This window comes from Suricata suricatta, chromosome 3 (assembly GCF_006229205.1).
Source record: "Suricata suricatta isolate VVHF042 chromosome 3, meerkat_22Aug2017_6uvM2_HiC, whole genome shotgun sequence".
NCBI lineage: Eukaryota > Metazoa > Chordata > Mammalia > Carnivora > Herpestidae > Suricata > Suricata suricatta.
This window is the reverse complement of record NC_043702.1, coordinates 12,971,084-12,998,639: the sequence shown is the minus strand read 5'-3', so window position 1 is coordinate 12,998,639 and position 27,556 is coordinate 12,971,084. Positions and strand designations below refer to the sequence as shown.

Here is a 27,556-nt window from a genome sequence, read left to right as displayed (position 1 = left end):
TCTGTTAGTTCTCTCCTGTTAGACCTGTGAGTGCAAACATATGGTATCTGTCCTTCTCTGCCTGACTTATTTTGCTTAGCGTGACACCCTCGAGATCCATCCATTTTGCTACAAATGGCCGTATTTCATTCTTCCTCATTGCCATATAGTACTCCATTGTATATATATACACCACATCTTCTTGATCCATTCATCAGGTGATGGACATTTAGGCTCTTTCCATGATTTGACTATTGTAGAAAGTGCCACTATGAACATTGGGGTACATGTGCTCCTATGCATCAGCACTTATGTATCCTTTGGGTAAATCCCTAGCAGTGCTATTGCTGGTTCATAAGGGAGTTCTATCAATAGTTTTTTGAGGAGCCTCCACGAAAAATGAATAATCCAGTGAAGAAATGGGCAGAAGACCTGAATAGACACTTCTCCAAAGAGGACATCCAGATGGCCAACAGGCACATGAAACGATGCTCAGCATCACTCATCATCAGGGAAATACAAATCAAAACCACACTGAGATACCATCTCACACCGGTCAAGAGTCGCTAAAATGAACAAATCAAGAGAATATAGATGCTGGTGTTTTTGTTTTCTTTCAGTAAATACTCAGTGGTAGAATTACTGGATCATATGGTAATCTTACTTTTATTTTTTTGAGAAAACTCTATACTATTTTCCACAGTTGTTGCACCAGTAACATGGCAACAATCTTAATGAAAGGAAAACACTGCTATGTAGGACAAATTGAGCACATTTCTGGGTGGGATGTGGCCCACTGGTGGTTTGCAGTATGTGGGTTAGATGATCTCTAAAGTCCTTTGAGTTTTAAAATTTTTTGATTTCCAGATTTTAAGAATGAATTAAAAATAGCAGCCATAACCAGGGTCTATGACTTTATTTTGTATCTTGGATTACTCAAAACTATAGGCTTGAAACTTGGTTTCACTAGAATGGATCAAAATGACTGAATTGCTTGATATATAGACACTGTCTCCTTAAACACTATATTTATCTTCAGTGAATTGTACTAGGAAAGATTTGTGTGACAGCTCACATCACATCTGAAATAATACATGGCTTTCTGTAGCAAAAACTGCTGTCTTTTATTTGATTTCTCAGATCTGTATTGAATTTCAGCAAAATTGAAGAGACAAAAAAAAATCAGTTTATGTCTCAATCAACTTCATGAACTAAAAGACAGATGAGATTCTTTTTTGTGGCTCCAGATTTCCCTGTCCCTGCAGAATTGTTGGAGAATATTGGAGGTTGCTTGATGTCTTCCATAAGAACTCTTTGTTTCAATAAGAATGCAGCTGTGATTTACATTTGTTCCCTGACTGTGATCCTTCTTTGTTTTCTTCTTTTGTTAATAGAAGGTTGATTTCCCAATGAGCCACTCCAGATGCACTCTTGGCCTTAAACCGGGATTCTCCAAGTGTGCTAAACCGGCAGCATCAGAATCACCCAGGAGCTGGTAAGAAATGCACATTATCAGGACCTGCCCCATGGGTTGGAGATAATTCTGGGGTTACTGACCCACACCACAGCTCCAGGCCTGATGACTTATGGACTATGATTGGCTTAAGGAGGGACATACGATCTAGGTCAGTGGTTTTTAAAACTTTACAGTGATTCCGAATCACTTGAAGTGCTTGTGAAAACAAAAATTGCTGGTCCCCTCCCCAAGTTTACACTTCTGTAGGACTGGGATGGGACCTATGCATTTTAAGTACATTCCCAGCAATTGCTGGTCCTGTTCCTGGGAGAGGCTGACGACCATATTTTGAGAACCACTGGTCTGATCTAATGAGATTAAAGCCTGAGAATTTTCTTGGAATTTCACATTGCATCATTTAGCTGGTGCCTCATAAATGCATGTGGATAACTACCCAGGTCTTAGTTGCATGTGACAACATGTATTTATTTCTCCTTTACACAGCTGATGGCTGTGATGACTGTCCCGTATTTGACTGTTTGAGTCTGTTTGGCTGTAGTCTTGGATCTGTTTCCAGCCATATAGGAATGCAATCTATGCCTTAGTATAGGTCGATAAAAAGAAAGTCAGAGCTAAAATCTGAAAAGTGTTGGAATCTTATAGATGTAGCCATCTTAGAAACTAGATCTACCACTGAACTTTTCTGGCAGGTTAACCAATACTTCTGTTATTCTTAAGCTATTTATTACAACGTAAAGTTCTTAAGTCCATAGCCATGAACCATATATTTAATAGTCATCTTACAGTTTATAGATCTTCATTATCCTGGAGATGATGAGCATTTCAATAAATACTGTATTGAAGCTGTGTCTTGCAATGCTTATTTGCCAATTTTTTTAGTGCAGTGGTATTCTGGAAGTTTGATTTAGAGTTGAGTTTATTGCCAAGGAACTTGTCTTCAGCCAAAGACTTTCAATGCCCTATGACACTTCACTTGGTCATACCACAAAGGATTAGTTAAAGTTAAGTAGTTAAGTGCCAGAAATGATCAAAAGAGAACTCTGTATCTTCATAGGAGTACATTTGTTAGAAATTTGTTAGTACATTTGTTAGAAAATACAAATGAGGAATTCTGACAAGGAGAAGGTTAGTTCTTAATTTTAAAAAGGAGAATATGCTAACCTTCAGACTTCAAAGGACACATCATCTGGTATGATACATAGATCATCTAAGAAGTTGCTAATTCCAATAAAGACAGGAGACGAATTAGAAAGTAAAGCATGGTCTTCACTCAAGATGAACACTGCACTCACAACTATTTCTGAGGTGAAAGGTGGAGATATTTTCAGTGACTCCACCCAGGAGCTATTTCTATGGCTTCCAGAAGAGGGGGCTGGTTGCAGCCACACAGTCCTCCAAGGGCCCCAAGTTTTTGCCCAAGGCACTCTTCCTCAGAGTGGAAGTGCTCCTCGTTTGATGAGACTGGGACCATCGAAATAACTAACATAATACAACCCATTCTTCAAATTAAGGCATCCTGTGATCCTATGGACAGCTTGATTTGAGAATTCAACTTTTTAATGATGTAGTTGTGCATCATGCCAAATGGAAGTTATTTTTAGAGGTATAAAATAATGTGGCCATGATGCCTCCCAGAAACAGATGCCTCATCTTCTGGGAGCTTTTGCAAATGGCAAACCTCAGACTCCCGAGGGCTGGTGGGATCTGCCTGGGAGTCAGGGAAGAACTGGCTTGCTTTGCTGGGCTAGACTCAACTGTGTTCCCTGCATGTTTTTAAACATCTCAATCTCATTTCCTTCTTGCCAAATGTATGAGGTTAGGAAATCCCCATTTCTGGGGAGTGGCATCTACCCACCCCGTCTTGGGGCTCTGACTCATTCCAAGCAGGACCAGCAGTAAGACAGGAAAGAAAGATGGGGGAAAACCCTGCTTCTTTTAACAGAGTCACGGACTCTGTTAGCACAGTTACACACCAGAATTATGCTCCAGGAGGCGGTGAATGAGTGATGGTTTTATAAACCTGTTATTGTTTTGTTCTCAACCATTTCCAGCAGTAAAAAATATAACTATCCGTGGCATCTGAACCAGGATCCCTTAAAGGTACAGATTGATTTGCATCATGATTTGCAACTTAAATCTTTATTTCTTTAAAAAAAATTTTTTTTAATGTTTATTTATGTTTGAGAGAGATATGCAGAGTGCAAGCAGGGGCCGAGAGAGAGGGAGACACAGAATTGGAAGCAGGCTCCAGGCTCTGAGCTGTCAGCACAGAGCCCAACCTGGGGCTTGACCTCATGACCTGAGCTGAAGTGGGGATGCTGAACCAACTGAGCCACCCAGGTGCCCCTGCAACTTAACATCTTAATGGGGACCATTTCTTTCTAGAAAGGAATGCTCTTTTCAGCTCTTCTAAATGTTAAAGGCAGAGTGAGGGGCCACACCCTTCCTGACTCCTTTAGCTTAGGAAAAATGAATACAATACACCTAATAGAGTCAGTGTCTGTTTTGCTCAGCTCTTTCTTCAGAAGGGAGAGACTGAACACTGACAACTACTCCATAGAAGTGAAGGGTCATTTGGCTCTCTGGATCCAAGGTAAGAGTTTTGAGCCGAGGTGGTGAAAGGCCTCTCATGGCATGGGGTCACTGCAGGAAATATTTTCAAAGAACAGTCCAGAATCTTTCTGGCTAGATTTCTAGTTTACTTGACTTTTGCTAAAAAGTAAAAATTCCTTTTTTAAAAAAATGGATTTAAGTTGAATTTTAGAATTTTCTATTATCTTAGTTATTTTTTTTAAATTATGCCTCCCCTCCCCAAAATAAATAAAATTTCTCATCTGAAGGGAAAAATAACATTGCATAAGATGAGGCCCCTAGAAATCCAAAGAGGCTTACTAACTTCCATGTAAGTATTGTGAAACAGACTTCCTTGGTCAGTGGGCCACTCTGTTCAATAAAATACCCTTCAAATACCCTTCACTATCTTATTTATAACTTAAAAGCTGGATTTAGTAGCTATAGTTGTGTTGCTCTTGATGAAACATGAAAGAAGTCATCAGCCTCAAAAGCAAATATCTTTTATTCATTAGGAATATATCCAAGAAACAATGACTTTATAGTTGGATATTAATATTAATGATTAAGAGAATTGCAAGCAGATTCCTCTGGAGAAGCCTGGACATTAGTGTTATTTAAAGCTGTTCTTTGTAAACCTTTGCTCAATTACTCAGGCTTAATCACCATTGCCTTCTCCAAGTGACCTTTATGAACCCCATTTGGACATGTTTTGATCTATCTTTCCCTCCTTATTCCTGTAAGATCAACTTTATGTGCTTTCTATAGCATTTCTCTTGAGACTTGTGATTTATGATCATGCCACCAAATTATTCTTCTCTTACTTCCCATCCCCAAGCACATGCATTCCCTATAGGAATATCAAGAGGCAAGGGGGGAGGCAAAAGAGTTTAGAGCTTTCACGGGAATTTCTTTCTTTGGTTGATATTTTCTCATCTTAGTAATTCACTCACAACACCTAATCACCCAGATTCTGATCCCAGACTTGTGTATCTGCTTATTTGCCCCCTATTACTCACAGCTCCTCTCTTGTGCCCATGGGTAAATCTACACTTACCATGTTCCATTTCAGGCAAATGTGCTACTGGCCAGGATAGGACCGTGTTCTCTAAGTAGACCATAGAGATTCTCTTTATTCTAAGGCCATAAGTAGGGTGGGCTGCAAAGGACTGCCAAGGGGACTCTCCAATGTCCCCCCTTTGATGTCTTCAACTACTTTTACCCCCTCCTCTTAAAAAATTCAGTATTTTATGAGAAAACCTTTCTCATGTTTTCAAGCTCTATTTATTGGCACTCATTATCCTTGGGTGTTCTCTCAGTACCCATCAGACTTTGAATGTTATCTAAGACTTAGGAGAATCAGATACTGACTGCATTGGGATGGTGGGGGAAGGTAGAGTGAGTTGGTAGGATTGATAATTAAAAATGCTCAACTAGCAACTAACAACATGTATATACAACACTCTACAATGTATCCACCCATCTCTTTTATTCACTTAATTCTCTCAACAGCTTGGTCAGTGGTGATCATGTCCCTCTCTTAGAGAGCTTCAGTGAGTGGCTCAAGGACATACTTAGTTGAAACTTTGGACAGTTAACAGGTATGATTTTTTGTAACTCATTTACTACTTCACTTAGATCTAATTTAACTGAATATTTTCAGGGATGAGTTTAGCCTCGATGGAAGAGTTGATTGCCTATCCAGGGAGATGGTGGAGAGGCGTGTGGGTTAAGGAAGAGCTTTAATGGCAGAATATCTGAAGATCAACAGTTCCAGCAATTAGAAATGCACTTCCTTGGGTTAAAGATTATTGGTTGAGGATATTAATTTTCCCAGGAAACAGAGCACTCTCTCCTATAATCAGTCAGTGACACTATAGTTTGAGATAACTTGATGTTAGCCTTTGGGGAGGGTTCATGAACAGATGGCAAAGACACAACAGGTACACTGCCATTCCTGGCTTCTGTGCCCAATACACGGCTGGTTGCTCATATCTTCTGGGAACAGAGGTGGCCTCACGTAATCTTCCCCAATCCAGCATCCCAGGCAACAACCTATCTTTGATTGGAATTGGCATTTGAATTGGAATCATTTGGTTCCAAGCATGGATGGGAAAGGTGTGGGCTCTACGCCTAAGGTAGATAGGGCTGGGTGAAGAGTGAGAGTAGGGACCACAGTGAGGCATGAGATGGGGAGGGCATGAGAATCTATGGGAACTGGGGGCAAAGAGGAGCTGGGAAGCTCCCAAATCAAAACTTCATATTATTAATAATTTTGCCAAAATTTGTTCCTATACATAAATGTATCTAGTGTCAAATATTTCAGTAGCAAAATGGAAAATGGAAAAGAAACAAGAAAGCAGTAAACTCCAATATTTTAAAAAACATTATCTTAAAAAGGAGATTTGAGAATGGCTCAGCCAATTAAGCATCTGACTTTGGCTCAGGTCATGATCTCATAGTTCGTGAGTTTGAACTCCACATTGGCTCTGTGCAGATAGCGTGGAGCCTAGACCTGCTTTGAGTTCTGTGTCTTCCTCTCTTTTTCCTCCCTCACTCATACCCTCGGTTTCTCTCTCTCAAAAATAAATAAACATTAAAAATTAAAAAAAAGAAATTCGAGGACACTCACTCCTACGATGACTTCTGTCCTTAAACCCATCTTCCCACAGTCTGGCCTTCCTCCCTCTGCTCCCTGTCCCCCGCCCTAATGTTTTTCTGGAACTGCTTCATCCTGACAGAAGTTTGAGAACTTGGCTCCAGAACTCTGAAGTGCAGCTCAGCAATCTGAATGCCAAGATCACAAGGAAGATTAAGACACAATATGCCTTCAATGAAGGCATGACATGGTTGGAAAGAATACATGGACATGTGAAATAAAAACATAATTAAGAAAAGGAAAAAAGGTGATTAAAGGCAACATGGCCAATGAGAGGCAGAGAATGTGAAATCCAGGTGAACAAGGGTCATAAACAGAACATTTGGAAAGCTGTAGACTTGAGCCATTCCCAAAGAAAAAGAGTCTATGTGGAGATGTCCATGCAGGAAATGTATTGGGAATCAATCAGCCCTTTTTGGGAATCCTCTTCAGAGGATGATTGGGCATAGGGAGGAGCTGAACTGTGATGTAGCTCCAGATGGCCTCAGTTAGGAGCTGGCTAACATCAAAGCCAAGATGATCTTTTGGAGTTGTCTTGAATTGAGGCAATGAAGCCAGGCCTTTACGGTTTCCACCATCAACCAACCATTGAGGGTAGGCTTCTTCTGGGTGAGTGATGCGACCTTGTGCCAGGGGACTCAGTTGAGAGCCCTTAGCTTGCAGGGGTCCCAGCAGCTGACAGAATGGGTGTCTCAGTCCTAAAGGATGGAGTTGGTGTGGTGTTTCAGTCCTAAAGGAACCACAGGTATGAGTTGACATGGTCCTGAGGTCTATGGGTTGGATTTGTGTGGTTGGAGAAAAGGAAAAAGGATCTTTCAGTCAGAAGGAGGCACAGCATAGGTTTTGTTTTTTGTTTCCAAGTGAGCTCTAAGTTAAGGGTACATATAAGCAAACAGGCAGGAGAAGAAACTAGAAGGGGACCAGGGACTTCCTGAAGAGATTCTTGAACATTAGTCATGCCTGTACCTTACCATTTTCTGAACAAAGTATTACATATCAGCATATAATATGATATGTCTTTAAATATATATAATTTTTCACTGATACAAATGTGGGAGTAGAAGATATGGGGACCACTTGTTATGAGCAAATTTAAAGTGTGATTTGGGATCATTTGTCACATTTGCTTTCAAATTTGTTTCATTTCCTAATTGCTCATAAGAATATTCTCAATGAATACATATCTATCTATCTATCTATCTATCTATCTATCTATCTATCTATCTATCTATCTATCCGTCTATCTGTCTTTATGGAATTCTACTATGCTATAAGATGAAAAATCATTCTGCAAATATGGTGACATCTTGCAAAGTTCAGGATTCTGAAAGTTGATACTTCCCTATAACATGTTCTCCATTTTTCAGAAAGCTGTATGTCATTCTGAAGGAAACAGGTTGATGGGCCCATTCATATTGGTTTCTTTTTTTTTTTTATTGCTTTTTTATTTTTTATTTTTGAGAGACAGAGAGAGACAGCTGGAGCAGGGGAGGGTCAGAGAGAGAGGGAGACACAGAATCCGAAACAGGCTCCAGGCTCTGAGCTAACTGTCAGCACAGAGCCCGATGCGGGGCTTGAACCACGAACCGTGAGATCTGACCTGAGCCGAAGCCGGATGCTTAACTGACTGCGCCACCCAGGTGCCCCATATTGGTTTCTAAATGAATGGGAAAACAGTTACAGTAGGGCCATACTGGGTGACTTTGGATAACGGACGCTTGTTTGTAAGGTAATTGTCACCAAAAATGAGGGAAACACTTTAATTTTTTTATAGGCTGTGAATTTTGCACTTTAAAATGAGAATGGAAAGAGAGGTAGATACTGGGTGAGGTGATGAATGGATGGTGGACCGAGCCAGGACTGCATCCAAGCACCAGTTCCACATATTCTGTATTGGATACTCTCCAGGGTAAAGAAGGAAAATGATGCCACTTGTCTTATTTTTATTCTTTCCATTTGTAGAACTGTGAAATTTACTACCATTTTTTTACTGAGCTTATCTTGAGGAGTTATTAATTTGAGTAAAATACTGTAGATTGTTTTGAGAGAGGTTATATAAAGATGAAAAATATAAAATAAGAATTCAGTGTCTTGGCAACTAAAAATCAGGTCTCTGGTTTACAAGGCATAGTCTCCTGCAAAGGACATTTTTAGAGGTAGTTAATTAGAGTACTCAGTGGAATTTTTATACCCTGTTGTGCCTAAGAGTTGCATGGAGCTGGGGATGGTTTCTAGGGATTTCTATTTCAGGAGGCTGATAAAACCCAGAAATGTGCATTTTAACATGTGTCCTGCTTGATTCTGAAGCAGATGATCTGCTGTCCACATCTAGTGATCACTATGCTCACCTATAAAAAGTTTGAATAGGGATCTGCACATGCCCCTGGGGTCTAGGCAGGAAGTATGAATAAGGGGGGCTGATCTGGTGTAAGTCAGTTAGGGCCTGGTGCCAATTAGGACTCTGGCAAGCTGGAAAGCACATGTAATGGGATCAACAGTGCCTCCATTCTAACTGATTGTTGTCATGTGGGAATGTGAATCCAGCATTGCCAGAGAGCCTGAATTTTTAATAGATACCAAGAAGCCGGAATTTTATATGTGTCCAAATATTTAAGTGTTGATATCTAATTGAAAAAACTAAAGACACCATGTGCAACAGATAAGACGTGTGTGTTAGCTTCAGTCTGAGAAGCCAGTTCCATGCATCTGGTCTAAAGAAGGAAGAAGGGGCACCTGGGTGGCTCAGTTTGTTGAGCCTCTGACTCTTGATTTTGGCTCAGGCCATGATCCAGGGTTGTGAGACTGAGCCCCGGGCTGGGCTCCATGATGAGCCTGCAGCCTAAGATTCATTCTCTCATTCTCTCTCTCTTTCTCTCTCTCTCTCTCTCTCTCTCTCTCTCTCTCTCCTTCTGTCCCTTTCCCCAGCTCATTTGCTCTCTCTCTAAAATAAAATTTAAAGAAAGAAGGAAGGAATACAATCCTTTAGGATTGTGCAGGGCACGTTTCGATGCTGTTAAGGCAGAATGGTCTTAGTTCATTTTCTCTAGAGCAGTTGCATCTAAACTACTTGCTCTAGGAACCATTTTGGGGCAAACCACAAGGAAGCTATCTAACATATAGTTGCTTGTGATGCAAAAACTAGTCTATGTGGCATTTAGTGGGAGTAAAAAATATTATTTTTGATTACTTCCTTAGAGAGTTTATTTGAAGATTTGGACAAGCATCCCATTGCTGACAGTGTCATTGGGGCGGGTGGTGGGTGAGTGGGTTGGGATGGGCTCAAAGATTTGAACGTTAAGGTGGGAATTGGGTGGGAACAATGGCAGGAGAAGAGTATTCCCAAGTTCCTGGGGCCTGAGTGATGAGGAAATTAGATGAGAGGAGCAAAGATTCTAACCCCGCCAGCCAGATACCCAGAGAGCTGGACTCAGAATGAAGCTGGGAGTGATACCTTGAAGCAGAGGTTGGTTCATCGCTTTTTTTTTTTTAAATTAATCTGTGAGTTCTATTTCAGAAAAGAACAGTCCATAAATTTTGAGTGATCAGTTTTCATCTAATATATTGTCCCATCACTTCTGTGTTCACAGAATTTAAATATGTCTTCTAAGCTTGACCTTCCTTTGTGGCCCTCTGTGGACTGGCCAATGGACTTTTGAAGGAGAAAGACGAATTGGCCAAAGCCTCTTAATTTGAGGCTGGACCAATGGAAGGGCTGTGGAGGATGAATATAAAATGATATTCCTGGGGCGCCTGGGTGGCTCAGTCGGTTAAGTGTCCAGCTTTGGCTCAGGTCATGATCTCACAGTTCATGGGTTCAACACCACATTGGGCTCTGTGCTGACAGCTAGCCCAGAGCCTGGAGCCTGCTTCGGATTCTGTGTCTCCCTCTCTCTCTGATCCTCCCCTGCTCGCACTGTCTCTCTGTCTCTCAAAAATAAATAAAAAACATAAAAAAATGATATTTCTGTGCTTGCCTTCTGCATCTGGAGGCAGCTTAGTTCTGTCTTACTGCTGCTAGTGTTGGCTGGGGGAGGAGGTAGGGTGTGTTAGTGGTTCCCAAACCTGGCTGAACATCAGTCACAACTCTGTCGAAAACACAGATCAGCCAGGATGATCTCAAAATGCTGCAGTAACAAGCAGGTCCTGAATCACGATGACCTTAATACAACCAAATGTATTTCTTACTTAGACTCCATGTTCGACAAAGTTAGTGGGAAATGATGTGTGTGTGTGTGTGTGTGTGTGCGTGTGTGTGTGTGTGTGTGTGCATGCCCACTGTGGTCACTTGGGGACTCAGGCTGACAGAGACTTCATCTCCATGTGACTGCTTTGGTGAAGGGACTGGGCGGAACCACTCACTGGCTTCAGTATCTGCCTGAAAATGACACACGTCACTTCCGCTCATATTTCAAAAGAAAGTCACATGGTCAAGTCTAACTTCAAAAGAGGCAAGAACACGCAATCCCACCACAAGTTTATCAAGTGTAGAGATGGAATCTTTGTGAAGAGTCCTGTTAAATACCACAATCCTCAAGATTCTGATTCATTCTATCTTCCCCAATCATTCTACTAACCTAAAGTTGGACACCCGTGGCCCATCTAGTTGATCTTTGGGGGAACCGCTTGGCTGAAGGTTGAGTTCTTTTCCTGACTTTTTGAAAAGGCACCAAAAGTAGTGAGTGTAAGATTGCATTTGTAGGCATCCCATCCAGTGAACCACGTATAGGAGTAATTTGCCCACTCTTCAAAAGGGAACCTAGTGCAAAGTAACTGTATTTTTTATTTCTATTAACAACAAAATACATAATTTCACATCCCATTGCTTTTGAGAGCACATATATTACAAATAAAGGAATTCCACAAACTTTAAAGATTAGTATTTATCAACATTTTTGTACACCTACACAAATATTTTAATATAATGGTATCTGAAATGTTATTCATATAATTTTAGCACTGTCATAAGTATTAACTAAAAAGGCTCTTTTAAATTTGGTAAAAACCATATATTTTACAATCTTCTATTTACATTTGAAATGTGCTTAAATGTTACAAAAACATTCACTTTGACCTTTAAAATATGGGTACCTGGACTTGGTATTGAACATACTGTAACTGACAGCAAACTTAGGGTTTGCTTTTGAGCTACATATTCGTTGGAACTTTCACGGCAAGTATTCAGCTTGGCTTGATCAAGGCTGCTCAAAGGAAAAAAAAATCATAAGAAATGTGCAAAACCGGAGGCTGGCGAAATTCTCAAGCTAGCGAGGTAAAAAAAATATTAACACTATAAAAACTTCAAATAAATTAAGTCTGTCTCTTCCCCGAGATGAGCTGCAAATTCAGAAGGGTCCCTGGGAGGGTGTCTGGTGCACAGCCCCCCTCAGGCTTCCTCACTGGTCGTGATGGACACGGTGGGCGGAGCCGGGGCCGGCCTGCTAGTTACTCGAGGGCAAGTTCGCTCCGCTCCGCGCTTTGACGGGTCGTCCCTGTACGTAATCTTGACAGGGCAAAATACAACAGGACAAAACAGAACGAAAAGAGAGAGGTTCCTATTAATAGCACCAGACACAAAATTAAAACCCAGAACAGGGACCTTTTTCTTCCCCCCAGGGATTCTGCAAGCTTTTGGAAATGTACCCATCCCAGTGGTTCTGAAGAATTCCCGCCCCCCCACCCCCAAGCCCATGCTGTAAACAAGATTTCAAATAGCTTCACCATACTCTTCCGCTATCACATATAAATTTATAAATAAATGACTTTGTGATCGTATCTGAGTAATTCTGGAATTTTACTTGATTCTAAAAGTTTAGAATTCATATTGTCATATGCCAAAAAAGAAAAACATCTGAAAGGTCACTTAAATGCTTGCATTCATGGAAATATAAGGTAAGAAAAAATATACCTTGATCTGATTCGCCTTTGAAAATAAAATTAATGTGCCAAATACTCTTCTGTCAGATCAAATAATGATATGTCAATATAATAACAACAGTAGACCCCCCCCAGGCATCTCTATGATGTTATCTCTGTAAAGAAGAGATGTCATGAATATTTCAAATTTCTAGTTATGAAGATTTTCCCACTCCCTTCACACATTACTGTGGTTTAGCTCTACCCTCTTTCAAGACAGATTAACACTTCTGTCTGCCCAAGGCACCAAGCATCTGGGAATCCTATACTGCCAACAAATTCTGATGATCAAGGCCACAAGCTCTGCTTCAGTAACTTGGGACATAATGTGTGCATAGAGGATCTGAAACTCCCAGAGCAATAGACTTTGCATCTTGCCTACTTGGCACTATAACAGAGTAGATCTGTTCCTCTCTGTATTTTATATTTGCGATCCATTCTCACTGCTGACTTCGCGGTGCTGTCATCCTCAGCGCTGAAGCAGACTCCGAATGAGCAGCTTATACTTATGTTTCATCCGGTTACTTCCGTGTATCTCTTACGCCTCCCTCAGAGGAGGCTTTGATGTTTTTGGCTACTCATAAAATAGTGTGGCATCCTGGCCACCTATAAAGGTAGTTATTTTCTGCCTGTCGTTTAGCAACTCAAATTGCTTTACTTCAACGTCTTCATTTTACACACCAGCATCCTCTTCATCTCCTTCCATCTCTTTTCTTACACTGACATTTCTTTCACTAAGTAGGTGGCTTTAGGATACCCCGTTAGCTAAGACTTTTCTGGACACTCTTGGAAAGAATTGCATAATTAATTCTCTTTCTTTTTTTTTTAAATTTTTAAAAAAATGTTTTATTTTTTACTTTTGAGCAGGGGAGGGGCAGAGAGAGAGGGAGACACAGAACCTGAAGCAGGCTCCAGGCTCTGAGCTGTCAGCACAGACCCTGTGGGATCATGACCTGGGCTGGAGTCGGACACTTAACCGACTGAGCCACCCAGGCATCCCAATTAATTCTGTTTCTATTTTTCTAAAATTCTGTATATATTCTATCACTGTTTATTTATTTATTGAGCAGGAGGCAAAAGTTTAATAGAGTCTAAGATCAGAAAGGAAGAATAATAAGAAAGTTCTCAGAGAGCAGACATTCAAAAGTGAATGCCCCACTATTTCTATTTTTAAAAGTTCAATGGTAGACTTTCTCTCTTTCCTGTAATTACATATGTAACTTTTCCAGACCATGTCATGAGTATAAAAATATGTGAATGTATTCACGCATTACAGATTATGGTTCGTTCATGCATTACAAGATTATACTAAAATTTGACTACTCTTTCCTCCACTACAGTCTGAAACCAATCATTATGGCCTCGTGCCTTTTCATTAAGAAATATTGAGAAAAGAAGCAAATCATTGTTTTGTTGTTGTTGTGAATCTGAACAGAGATAAGTACCCAGTCTTTAAAATACTATGGACTTTATAGATCTTTATCACTGACTGTCTGTTTCTGATTTCAGGAAATTGTTCATTACAACCAACAAATAACACGTATCAATATTTGTCATGAAAATAGCTTATTTTGCTTTACTAGACAACTTTGGTTTTGCTATAGACAATTTAGACTTATGATGGATAATTATTAACTAGTTCCTCCTCTAGATTCTCAGAGCTAGAAGTTAATACTTTGTCCTCATTTTAATCTAAGGTGGAAATGTAGAATGCCCATAAAATAGAGTAAATCATTTTTAAGGAAAACTTTTTTTGAAGATAGCATGTACATGTTACATGATACATATTGTAGTCATTGTCCCCTATATAAATACTGATGTGACAAATTTCCAGGACTGGGAAAAAGTTTATCTTTCATCCAGACCAATCTATGTTACTGAATAATAAGATCTGTGTAACCCATCCATTTCTTTTCTTTGTGTCAGTTTCCAGGAAGCACAAAGTCAAAGTTTGCTTCTTTTAGCAAAGGTTTCCTGGGAAAAAATTATCTTTCTCTCTTCTTAATCACCTGGTTCTTGCTTTTATTTCTTTTGTTTGTTTTATTTTGGTTTTTGTTGCAATTTGAGGTATATTGAATCTTTGTTTTGGATACAAATGAGCTCAATCAAATAGATTTTCTAAATTGGTAGGGTACGAATTTCCTTTTTAAAAATTAAGTTGTTGGAGTGGCTGGATGGCTCAGTCGGTTAAGTGTCCCACTCTTGATTTCAACTCAAGTCATGGGCTTAGGTGATGATCTCACGGTTCTTGAGTTTGAGCGCTGAATCGGGCTCCATGGCTTGGGATTCTCTTTCCTGTTCTTTCTCTCCCTGACCTTCCCCTGTGGGCGTGTGCTCTCTCTCTCTTTCTCTCTCTCAAAATTAAAAAAAAAAAAAAAAAGCTAAATTGTTAACTTTAATCGACAAACTTTCTGCTACCTCCCAGCCCCCCTTTACTCCCCGCCCCACATCAACCTATCTTGAAATGTAAATAAAGTTGTTCTAATTAGATGTTCAGAGGACACCAGCCACTATGGAGATGTCTGGGGAATATGAACAATTAGGAAGAGAGAGGCAGACCAGAGGGCCACGAAGGAAGGTATAGACATAAGGAAAGAAAAACATACCACTTTTGCTTATAGTACTGAGGGAAATACTAGACACAGAGGAGCAGAAGCTGTACAGACACGGACCACGACAGAGCTGCCAGGAAAAAAAGAGAAAAACATTTTTTGCCGGAAGTTTCAAGGTCAGATGCAATTATAGTTCCAGACAAGCATTTCTTCACCACCTTTCCCAACTTTAAGCTCCATTGAGTGTCCTTTTTGTTTCATGATCAGATTTATGATCACCCCGTGCAATAGAAGCTTCTCTCTTGAGCTTTTAATTCCCATCATCTCCTAATAATCTGAAACCACTAATAATAACCCCTCATTGAGGAATCCTATCCAGGATAAGTCAGTCCTATCCCACATAAGTCAATTAACCAATGTCTTTCTCTAGCTACTCTGGAGAGTTTAAAATGTGGTTAAAGGAGGGGTGCCTGGGTGGCTCATGTTAAGTGCCCGACTTTGGCTCAGGCTGTGATCTCATGGCTTGTTAGTTTGAGCTCCGCATCGGTCTCTGTGTTGACAACATGGAGCCTGGAGCCTGCTTCAGATTATGTATCTCCCTCTCTCTCTGCCCCTCCCCTGCTTGCATTCTATCTCTCTCTCTCAAAATTAAATAAACATTAAAGATGAAAAAGCAGAAAAAAAACCATATGGGAAATGCACTTAGAAGAAAACATTTCATGCTTTGTGAATAGTGTGGATAGTCCTAGGCCACCTAAATAGATGAAGGGAAACAGATTTTTAATGAGTGGGTACTATGCACTAGGCACTTTCAGGAAAATTGTCACACTCACTCAATTATGCCTTAAAGAGCACATCTAAGTCCTGGAGGGGACCATGGGTAATAAGATGTCCAGGTCCAGTGTGAGAGTTGATGGATGCTGGGAAGCCATAGAATAGCACTTGGCTTTGGACCACTTGATTATCTGTCCCACCAAAGTACAGGGATTAATGAATATCCAGATTTTGTGCACAGCTTTATAGCACATGCTAGCTACATGCTAGAAATCACGATGACTTGCTGGTGGGGTAAAGGATTGGATTTTACCCAGTTTTGCACATCTTCAGGAGGCTCAGCCCCTGCAGAGGCTGTCTCCACCTTAAAAAGCCAGGACCCGAAGGACAGATATCATATGTTTTCACTCATAGGTCTAACAGGAGAAACTTAACAGAGGACCATGGGGAGGGGAAGGGGGGAAAAAGAGGGAGAGGGAGGGAGGCAAATCACAAGAGACTCTTGAATACTGAAAACAAACTGAGGGCTGAAGGGGGAGGGGAAAAGGGAAGTGGGGGGTGATGGGCATGGAGGAGGGCACTTGTGGGGAAGAGCGCTGGGTGTTATATGGAAACCAACTTGACAATAAACTATAAAAAAAAAAAAAAAAGCAAAAAAAAAGCCGGGACCCTCGGCAGTCCCGCTGGTCTTCCTAAGGTGCAGCGACCCCTGGTGGCAGAACTGTGGCATTTCCCATCGCAGCTGGGACTTGTGAGGTCCTACATCCAGGGTGACAAGGAGTGGCAGCAAACCTCATGCAATGCCACCCGGTGTTCCTGCCTAATAGGTTCCATCTCTTCTAGAAAGCCAATATCTCCTATGGTTTGGATAAACATAGCTGAAAACATTTGAAATGACCTGGGGTCTCATCTTCTTTTTTTTTTTAAATAGATTTTTCCCCAACCTGATCTCTGCACGGAGGAGCAAACAACTCAACGAATGCCATGGTGTTCGCACGAGAAAAGAGACGTTTACAGGCCTTCCGGCACTGGGGATAAAATGGGCGCTTTCCATGAACCGGCAGCTTGGGCCGCCTCCAGGAACGTCTTACCTGCTCATTCATGATTGTGGAGAGTTCACCGAGCATGTCCTTGTAATGGGACCTCAGCTCTTCCTGGTACTCCAGCTGGTCCTCCTTGATGAGACGCTCATTCACGTCCAGGGCTTGCCCACACGCGTCGGCGAACTGCCTGTAGGGACAGTAATAAGCATGTGAGTAACCAGCCCCAGAAAGCGGGACCCAAAGTCAGGCCGCGGAGAGACTCTGCGACCTTGAAGAGGGTGGGTCAGGTGGCTCCTGCCTGAAGGAGCTCCAGAACTTTCCAACAACGAAAAGCTCACCTGAATATTTCCTTCAGGAGTTTTACTTGGTTGTCAGGGTATCTCTTCGCATTGGTTTCTTCAAGAAAGGCTCGTGCGTAGGCCATCGGCCCGGCATTAACCTATGGGGGAAAAGACAAATGTCTGAGGACGATCTCTTCTTCCCCTTGGAGGGCGCCTTCTCCACCGCCAGAAGGAGTGACACCAACCACAAGCACCCACATCCCCTCCTGTTGCTGCGTGGTGTACTGTTTTGTCACCTGTCTTCTCTGCTGCCCCCAAACTCGGAAGTCAGTAAGTTACTGAAGGATGCTGTGCCCCACACTACCCTTCTCTCACTGTCACGTGTCCATCGTTTCCCATTTTTGTCACATCCACACGCTGCTCGTGCTGTTATGTTCTTAATATCTTTAAAAACTAGACTCATTCATATTTACTTAAATTTAGTTTTAATATCTGTGAAATCAAATGTGTGATGCACTACTTATATATATATATCTTTCTATTCACATTCAAGTCAACACTTCACTATGAAGAGCAGACATTCCGTGGTGGTAGTGGAGCACGCACCACCGTTGGGGTCACTGTTTTACTGGGTTCCACTGGACAGTCTGGCCTAGATTCTGGCCGGAGGAAGCATTTCTCAGATTTGCTGAATGAATGCACCATGCTGGGTCCCATTCAGGCTCCCACACATGAGTAGGCGCCCACTCGTGACACAGTCCATGTCCTTTAGTGCTTCTAGTCTCAATGTGAGTGTGGGGCCTGGAAGCCATAAGGTCATGGCAGAAGGAAGTTAATACTGCATTTGAGCTGTCTTCAGATGCCCGTGCCTGCCAGGCGTTCCCAGCACGCTGCCGCTGCTTCTCCCGATCCAGTGTGCACTCTCCTTGACACAGCTCTATGCTAAGCGAACCTGTCCTGTTTGGAGCATAACAATGGTTCTTTTGCCTTCGGCTTAAAAAAAATTATTTTTAGTATTTTGAGTCAGCCCTGGGGACATGGAGAAAACGGGGGCGGGGACGAGACGAGCAGGTCAATATCAGGATCAGCATCACCGATTTTTCCTTTTTGCCTTGGGCTCCTATATCATTCCACAGGGCATTGTTACGGGCCTGCCCTGCTTTAAAATTTTAACTCTTTGTTCATTATACATTGTTGGCATTGTTCTTTATTTAAAAACTACTGCATAAATATTATTTTATCTTGGGTACTGAGGTTCTTGATGCCCGCTTCCATTTTGTGCCCAAAGCGAGTGCCTCACCTGAATCTCCCTAGTCCCAGCGGGTCTGGGTGTTGTGGCCCAGGGTGTCCTCTGCATGGTCCTCTCTCTCGCTGAGGCAGCCTCCGTCAGCAGCTGGCTCTACCAGCTCTGTCTCTGCTTCGACTCACTCTTGTCTCCGCCCAACCTTCGGATCTAGAGGGTAACAGCCCCTCGGTCTTGCTATCCCCTGTGCCCACCTGGTTGTTTTTCCTAAATGCTGCTTATACTTCTGCAAATAGTCTGTTCGCTCTCTTTTCTTTAATCGCCCACAGCGAGCAGCCATCTGCTTCTTATCAGGCCGCTGACAGTCTGATAAATATCGACACACATCGTGCGAACGTATAAACATTTTTAAAGGATTTGTTTTTGAACATTTCATAAGGCTGTTGCTGACGGATATTTATGAGACGGCCGCATTTGTTATTCATTCATTTGCTCATTAGATTTTCAAATACAGAACAGAGTTTATCCGGAGAAGACAGGAAAGGAGGATTGAGGAAGAAGAAATTTTATTTCAGCTAAACTTAAAGAAAAAGGCGTATCTCCTGGTGTTTGGCATCATAAACCTGTACCTTACAATGAAACAAAGTTTTAAAGACTCAGAAAAAGTTGCGAAATGGTATCGGGAACAGAAACGTGTTTCTTACACCATTTTTAAAAAAATGTCTAGGGCGTTCGATACCAGGTGCCATTGGCCGTGTGCGTCTCCGCTCTGGACAAAGCCTACCTTCACGCTGACACTTCCTTGGACTTTGAGCTGCAGTCGGATCATGTCCACCTCGTCCATCGTGCAAAGCTGATTCAGCTCGGAAACCTTCTTGGACATCTCGTCAATTGCCACTTCGATAGGATTCAGTTCTGTGCTTGACTGGCTTATGACTTGTATTCTCTTCTTCACGTAGGGGAACAAGTGACTCGCTGCACAAAAGCAATGCGAAAGGATGTAATTATTTTTGAGAGAACACACACGTGCGTGTGCGTGCACACACACACACACACACACACACACAAGTGCAAGTGGGGTAGGGGCAGAGAGAGAGGGAGACATAGAATCGGAAGCAGGCTCCAGGCTCTGAGCTGTCAGCACTGAGCCCGATGCCAGGCTTGAACCCACGCACTTCAAGATCATGACCTGAGCCAACCTGAGCCAAAGTTGGTCGCTTAACTGACTAAGCCACCCAGGCAGGAGCCCCTTGTATCTCTCTTTTATACACAGCACATTCCACTCTGCACGTTTTCTGTGTATGTGAGTTGTTTTTTCCCCATGTACTATGGTGTCTAACATCTCTTAGTTTGGGCCCAACTGCTCTTGCCTGGCTCACTCTTCCACACTTGGCGAGCCAACATGTCCTCATTCTATGGGCTGGATCAAGGCCTTTACAGTCTCCCACCACTGAAAAGATTGCAGTTTTCCTCACAACTTGTAATTCAAATGAAAACGACACCAGGCCACGCTAACGGGTGCTTACATCTATACCAAATAGCACATTATCATCACTTTGTTCTAATTTTTATAAAAATTCTGAAAAGTTTCCCGAAGAGGAAGGCGTCCTATAATCTGGATGACACTGCTATTGGCGTACGATTGCGCTATCCAGGGCTGCTCATCTCTCAGGATTCTTCCAGAATGCCCTCATGTGTCTTTCTCCTCAGTCTGCCTGGGGTATTCCCATTTTCTTTCTCATGCTCTGCTCACCTGAATGTCTTGCTTTCCTTGGCTTTCTCCTACCAGACCGTGAGCGGTGAGGGCAAGAATCATGTTTTATTTGTTTCGGTTCCCAGAACAGGGCCCGGCACCTAGCAGGCACTCACAAGATGTTTTCTCAGTAAGTGAGAAGACCACCTGGTCATAGACTAGATCTAGACAGTGCCGGCGGGGATGTGGGAGGCCATGCCCTGTGTTCAGTTGACATGTTAGGAATGGTTCCGGAAAAAGCCAAAACGTCCATCAACTGATGAATGGATCAAGAAGATGTGGTCTATGTATACAATGGAATGTTACATGGCAATGACAAAGAATGAAATCTGGCCATTCATGGCAACGTGGATGGACCTCGAGGATGTCATGCTGAGTGAAACAAGTCAGGCAGAGGACAGATACCATATGTTTTCACTCATAAGTCTAACAGGAGAACCTCAGCAAAGGACTATGGGGAGGGGAAGGGGAAAAATAGGTGGGGAGAGGGAGGGAGGCAAACCATGAGAGACTCTTGAATATGAGAACAAACTGAGGGCTGATGGGGGAGCGGGGAGGAGGTGGGGGCTGATGGGCATGGAGGAGGGCACTTGTCGGGATGAGCACTGGGTGTTATATGGAAACCAACTTGACAATAAATTATAAAAGAAAAAAAAGGAATGGTTCCAGAATGGTTTAGAGGCTTGCCTCCAAGCACACAACTCTGAGAGCTGCTAACCCCCCAGTAACCGGGGGTGGGCTTAGGGAGAGAGGGGAGGTGAGTTCAGAACGCCTTTCCCAGGACACTGGTACCATGACCGTTGCGGCCATGATGTCTATAGGGAAGAGGCAGATGAGGAGACTGTATGGACAGCTTCTCTCCTGGTTGACTTCCCAAGGGAGGGGACATTAGCATTCCTAATTTAGCACCTTTTGGGTGCTTGTCTGCAAGCCTGGAACAGGCCCCCCGCCTGGGAACGAGGGGGTCTGCGCCCCGCAGGCGCTCCAGCCGGGCCGGGCCGTACTCACTGGTCAGGACCGTCCTCCGCTTGCACTGCTCCTCCACCCCGCCGTGCTTCTTGCCCGACAGCGTGAAGGGCGTCTCAAAGACAAAGCGGTTGATGTTGTGGTGCATTTCGAAGTCCGTCTTCCGGTCCTCTATCTCCTTTTCCTCGAAGAATGGTGTGACATAGGTCACCTGGATGTAGGCATATTTGGGGTCCAGATCCTTGGGGTTTACCTGGGTGAACACAGGATGGTGAAAGAGAGAGAGGTGAGCCACATGTGCTCCGGAAGGCCAGGGGGAGCTCTGTGTTCCCTTGGTTGGCATCTGAAAGCCTGTCCCTGTCCCCTTGGGGGAGGAGTAGGCAATCGTATCCTTTCAGTTGATGGTGGCCCTGGAACTAGGGAAAGAGCAACTGGCTGGACTGTGTCAGGCAGCCAGAGGGTGGTAGAGGTAGGGCTGGAGCCAAACTTCCCAGGAACGAGGCTCTTCCAAACATAAGCACCTGGCCATGGCGTTTCACAGAATCCTTTCTTTTCTTTCTTTTTTTCTTGATGTTTATTTATTTTTGAGAGAAAGAGAGAAGGGAGACAGAGCTTGAGAAGAGGAGGGGCAGAGAGAGAGGGAGACACAGAATCCGAAGCAGGCTCTAGGCTCTGCGCTGTCGGCACAGAGCCCAGCCCAGGGCTTGAACTCATGGGCTGTGAGATCATGACCTGAGCCGGAGAAGGAGGTTCTTTGTCTGCTTAGTGGGTTAACTGATTAGCTTGTCTCATGATTGCAAATATATTTATTTTCAGTTTCTCTAATACCTTCTCTTATCTGCAATAAATCATTCTATATAATTTCTTTACTAATTCTGTTTTGGTGAATAAACTTCAGAAATTGCAAGGAAGACAGGCTTGGGGGAAGGGCGTCCCAAGAAAAGCCAGGGCATTTTTCAAGGTTGGAAGAGATGATTCTCAGCCTCTCTTCTAAAGATTTTTGGAAGGATTTTTAAGCTTCCTCCAGATTTCTCCATCTGTTTACCTACTCACTGCCTATCTGATTCCAGAAATTTGAGGAAGCTCATGAGCTTATTTATAATGTTCCTAAAATTATACTGTAAGATGAGGATAACTGTATCTACTTTACAGATTAAAAAAAAAAGGAGATTCAGAGTGGTTAGCTGGCTTCTCCAAGATGGATGGCTGGATGGCATGATGAGCCTCCAGCTGTTTGACACCACACTGGGCATTTTTCTCATCTCGCCAGACTCTCTCTCTGTTTCCTCTTTGGGAGTGCCACCACGAGGGTGATTCTAGCTCTTTCCACCTTTAAGGGGCAGAGGACTGTACCTTTCACACTAAGGGAGAGAAAGATGGGCACATTGTGACAATTTCTGCCCAGACTCAGGAGTCTCATGTCCAATCCTTCTGAATACCAGCTGCGTACAAGAGGATGGGAGAAAAAAAGACCTTTTGTTTGGTGGCCCAACAATGGCCTCTACACCTGGGCACAAACCAGCTCTTTGAGATGTGTCCCTCTGCTATACTTTTCTATCCAACCTGTGCTGCAGAGACCTGTCGTTCTGTAAATACGCCCCCCCTTCCCCGTTCTCATTCCTCCCTGGCATCGCCTGTGCTGGGCTTGCCAGAATGCCCCCTGCTTCCAGCAAACGCCTTCTTGCTGTAGTTCCCAGAGCAGACACCCATCCTCCGCGAAGCGCTGGCCAGCCCAGAATGAGCTGTTCACGGAGCCCTGAACTCTCTCCGTGTGACTTGGACCCGTCTCCCTTGGAACCCTCTTGGACTCTTTAATTAACTGTTTGCATGTATCCGCCTCTTCTTAACCCCTTGTGAACCGTGAGCTCTGGAAGGAACAGACTCTGGGTCTTAGTTCTGGGACTGCCCTGGACTAGGTGCTTAATGGAAGTTGGCTAGATGAATGTAAGTTTACTAGAAGATTCTGAGTAATCTAAGCAGAAGCTGTCAGCATTTGCTTGGTGGAGCCATGAGGAGGTGAAACCGATGTTCACAGGTTACTACAAATGTAATCAGCAAGTGTACTGTCATAGGGGATAGATGTCACAACTGGTGTGACTCTGGAAAACCTTCGTGACAGGACAAATATTTTTCTGTTTCCTCTGACTCCACCACTGGGCCCAATCACTTTAACCCGATTGTTATTCAAATGCAAGTAACCTATGGCAGAAGAATTTAGTAAATTGTTTCTAAGGTTACCTAAAAGTTACTCAAATAAACACATGTAACGTTTTTGAGAAAAAAAATCGTCAATCAACCAACCAATAAATACACAGGCAAAACCTCCAATCTAGTTGAGGTAGATTACATTGTAGTAGGGCAGAAAAAGAAAACTGTAACCAATACAGTTACAAATTTAAAAAACCAGTCAGTTTTTCCTATGTGCACGGTTACTGATTTTCCTTTACCTTGTTGGAATCCTGGATTATTTTCACATTGTCTGCGCCAAATTTATCTGCATAGAGCTTGAGCAGCCTTTGAGAAATCTCCGAGAGGCCTGTCAGCTTAGGCTCTTTATAAATATACTCTTTACCTTCCTCCTCTTCAAAAAAGCCCTACGGGAAACGCACAGTGAACCACCCATTTTATTAGGGAACTCGAGTTGCAAATCACAAACAAAACAAAAGCTATTTACTTAAATAATATATCCAGTCTTTTGGTTGTCATCCAAGCCATTGATTAGCACCCTGTAAAACTGAAAGAAAAAGTAACATAAAGGAAACAAAATATCATATTAGTATCAGCCAATAATGAAATGCTCTCCACCAGGTCACAGACTCTGGAGATAATCTTACACTTTTCTTCTCTGTTGGTAGAAATCTATGGTTACACCTGCTTGCGTGTATTTTGGGAGAAGAATGCCCTCATGTGGCAGCCTGGGGTAGAACACAAGTCTGGAGTAATTTTTGGCCTTTTTAATAAGGTCTTCTTCACGTCTCTGGCACTAGCTGAGGAAACTCTGTATATCACGTAAAGGTATCTAAAAGGACGGGTTGATATGCATCCCTCATCATGTCTGCTGCGAAGCCATATTCTCTGGATCCTTGTCATAACAGGAGTGACATATGGTATGCTCCCAAGCACTGCTATTTTAAAAATAACTGTAATATGTCTTCATAGACCCGATGCAAGCACATGCAGTTTCATTATTACACTTACTTTGCAAATAGATCTTTTACAATCTTGCAAAGCTAAAACAGAGGACTGAAAAAGTCATTTTTATGCCAGTGGAGCAAGTAGGTTTCAGCCTCAATTAATTTTCTTTGTTTGGTTTGAAACAGGGGGAAGGTAAGATTCTATCATCGGAGGATAACTAAGTGAGGCAATCTTCCTAACTCCTTCTCTTTGAAGAGACACAGGATCATCTTTTCTGTAGAATGCATGTGGCCTCAGAAAGCTAGATTAGTTGAGAGTTAAGAACCCAAGGGTGTAAGGTTTCTTCTGAGTCTACCTCGTGAAAATGGCTTTGGAGTGCCAGACGAAGATCTGGAAGTCAGAAAGAATCTTAGCTGTACTTTTTCTGTTTTTATCATTTCCGACTAAAAAAAAATTCATCGTATGTAAAAAACATGCAGAACGTGTTCTAATGCCGTAGTTTTGGCTAACGTGAGGTGACCTGAGAATAATGATCAAAACGCCCAACTATATGGTGTTTATACTTGCAAAGCACTTTCCGCAAGGTAAGTTTGACCATGGGAACGGGACACTTTGTTTCAGAAATGGGTTGTAACTGAAGATGATGAACGAGGCACGTTCATCTGCAAAGTTGCCTGTTTCCTCATGCATTTCCAGAACTGACTCTGGGCTTTTCAAAAGCAGAGAAGTGACTTGTTAGATAGTACATGTTCAGCGTTCAACACAGAGCCTGGTGTATAGGGGAATTTCACTCTACCTGCATTGAATGAATAAACAGATGAACGAAATTGTTCCCGGAGGGTATACATCTGAAAAAGGTATATTTGCATCAGGTATAACTGGACAAGATTCCACGGATTCTAATAAGGATGTTTTTATTGAACAGTTTTTTAAAAGAATGGTCAAGACCAAACACAGCTCAATATATGGGTTTCCTGACCCCCAACTGCTAAAAAAGTGACTTAAAAAGTACTGAAATCACAAAAAGTGGTTCCCTGTCTTTCCTTAAGACTTGGCAGGGGTAGTGAGGTTGGGCCTGGTTCCCACATGACTTCCAGACTGCCATGATTTTTCTGTCACTCTCTTTGTGCAGATTTGTCTGATTCAAGGTCAGAAGTTAGTGGCTGAAATTGACGGACTGACACATCAGAGGAATAGGAGCTCTGAAGCCATCAACCAGAACCCCCATGGGGCAATCGCTGCTGCCCCGTTCACAACTTCCTTTTCAATAAGAAAAAGCTCTCCAGGTTCCAGAAAAAGATTTTCTCACCACGCTGTGTGAAAACTAGCACAAAGAGACATTTTCGCTGTGAATGTTTTCCGCTAACAAATTTCTGAATCCGGGGTTAGCAGAAAAGGAGGGGTGGGAATCAGGATTTTATTGTCACTACTCTGACTGTTGGCTGTGGTCTTGGTCATGACCTGTGACCTTCTTTCATCCCTGCTCCTTGATCTGGAGGATGGAAAATAGTACAGATTCAGGAATCTAGCCAGAGGCCCCAAGAACAGTGCCTGGTACACAAAAGGCCCTTGGTGTGTTAGCTCTGATGAGGAGGAAAGCAATAATAAAGAAAAACATTGTGCGTCCTCAGAGCAATTTGAGCTCTGGCTAGCATGCAAGGAAACAGGCTGAGTTTGGAGTGCTTAAAATTACATATTTTTCATGCTCTGCATGGAAACGACAACTTTCTTTATTATCAAAGGTCTGTTGATTCTGACTTCAATATTTTGGTAAGTGATTGATCAGAAAGAAATTGTGATTATTTACTTACTTAGCCTGGAAATATAAACCTGTTGGGACTATTTTCTAAAATAAGTAGAAAGGAGCCGGAGTCACAGAATGAAAAATTCAATCTGCTGTCTTCTGGGGATCGTGAAAGAGCTTTCAGAGTCAAATCAATGGCAGCTCTGAAAATACTGGGAATGTGTGCTTACCTTTCGCCCAGAGAAACTATCAAAGCACAACCCACTGAGTCACAGAACACTGTCTTAAGGAAGTTTTCAATTTCTGCTCTATGAGATAAGTGATTTAGCGATAGGGACACAGGTGGTGACAACCCAGGGGTAGTTTCTCTTTCGCTTTCGCCCCAAGCTTGTGAGTAAACTGCATTTCATGGCAATGGGAAGCGCGAGCTCTGCATGTTCCTGCAAGTTTGACATTCTAAATGTCACTGTACAATGCGATACACGTTCTGATCATTCGCTGTTAGGAAGCGGCACCTATTCTAGTTAAACAAGGACTCTGAGTCAGTGCAGGTGCCGATCATGAGTTATGAAACGTGCCAGCAACAGATCATGATACAGATATACTTCAGTAGGACTGATCACTGAAATTGACTCCTTGACTCTTTCTTAGATGTTTCTGAAGACGCTTAAGAATCTGCAAAGCTGGGGCACCTGGGTGGCTCAGTCAGTTAAGCATCGGCTTCGGCTCAGGTCATGATCTCACGGTTCATGGGTTCAAGCCCCATGTCAGGCCCTGTGCTGATGGCTAGCTCAGAGCCTGGAGCCTGTCTTCAGGTTCTGTGTTTCCCTGTCTCTCTGACCCTCCCCTGCTCGTGCTGTCTCTCCCTGTCTCCGAAAAATTAAAAAAAAAAAAAAAGATTCCACAAAGCCCCTGAATCATTATTGGGATGTCAGAGGTAAGTGCCCCTGCTCTTGTACTTAAGTATCTTGAAGTTCACAAACAAAGGAATGCATTCAAAGAGGAACCTTGTGTGTAAATCTGGGTCAGAAAGTATTAATAAAAGGCTAAATACAAAGAGAAGCTATAGAATGCAGAGAAACATTTTCATAGCAATATAAACCCCTCTCACTCTATTTTAAATACATAACATATTTGTTAAAGGTCTCTCTCTCTCTGTACATATTTAAATACAAATTCTATGTATTAAAATATATTTTATATCAATGACTTCCATACACATGGGGAGCCAGAAGGGTGTAGCACATACCAGAACAGAGCAGGTGGTTTTCCAAACTACACCTGCACCTTCCCTCCTCCTCTTATCCCTTTTCTGTAAAGTTTCTGAGACATGTCTACACCCATGCAGGCACGGTTGAGAGCCATGAAATCTGTATCTTTTGGCCAATGAATGAACTTTCCTCAAGCCTTTCATTTCTTTATTCTAAGAGCATCTGATATTCTAAGTTACGCCAGGGGTATTCATT

The 27,556-nt window shown here is 42.5% G+C and overlaps 1 protein-coding gene and 1 long non-coding RNA gene across 2 annotated transcripts in view; one reads left to right on the top strand and one right to left on the bottom strand.

Annotated features, from left to right (window-relative positions):
* The first annotated feature begins 1,297 nt into the window (after positions 1–1,297).
* LOC115287366 lies at positions 1,298–10,480 on the top strand. Its single transcript, XR_003906451.1, has 3 exons — positions 1,298–1,474; positions 5,540–5,628; positions 10,274–10,480. It is a non-coding gene; the product is annotated as an uncharacterized LOC115287366 (long non-coding RNA).
* Positions 10,481–11,443: 963 nt separating this feature from the next.
* The window catches only part of DOCK10 (dedicator of cytokinesis 10), a 205,965-nt gene continuing 189,852 nt past the window's right edge, over positions 11,444–27,556 (bottom strand). Inside the window, exons 49-54 of the mRNA XM_029932877.1 lie at positions 23,659–23,805; positions 21,254–21,464; positions 19,277–19,467; positions 17,307–17,407; positions 17,017–17,155; positions 11,444–12,186 (exon numbers count right to left, since the gene is read on the bottom strand). Of these exons, the coding sequence (XP_029788737.1) occupies positions 12,070–12,186; positions 17,017–17,155; positions 17,307–17,407; positions 19,277–19,467; positions 21,254–21,464; positions 23,659–23,805 (906 nt within the window). The 3' untranslated portion in view covers positions 11,444–12,069. The remainder of the gene's footprint in view (positions 12,187–17,016; positions 17,156–17,306; positions 17,408–19,276; positions 19,468–21,253; positions 21,465–23,658; positions 23,806–27,556) is intronic.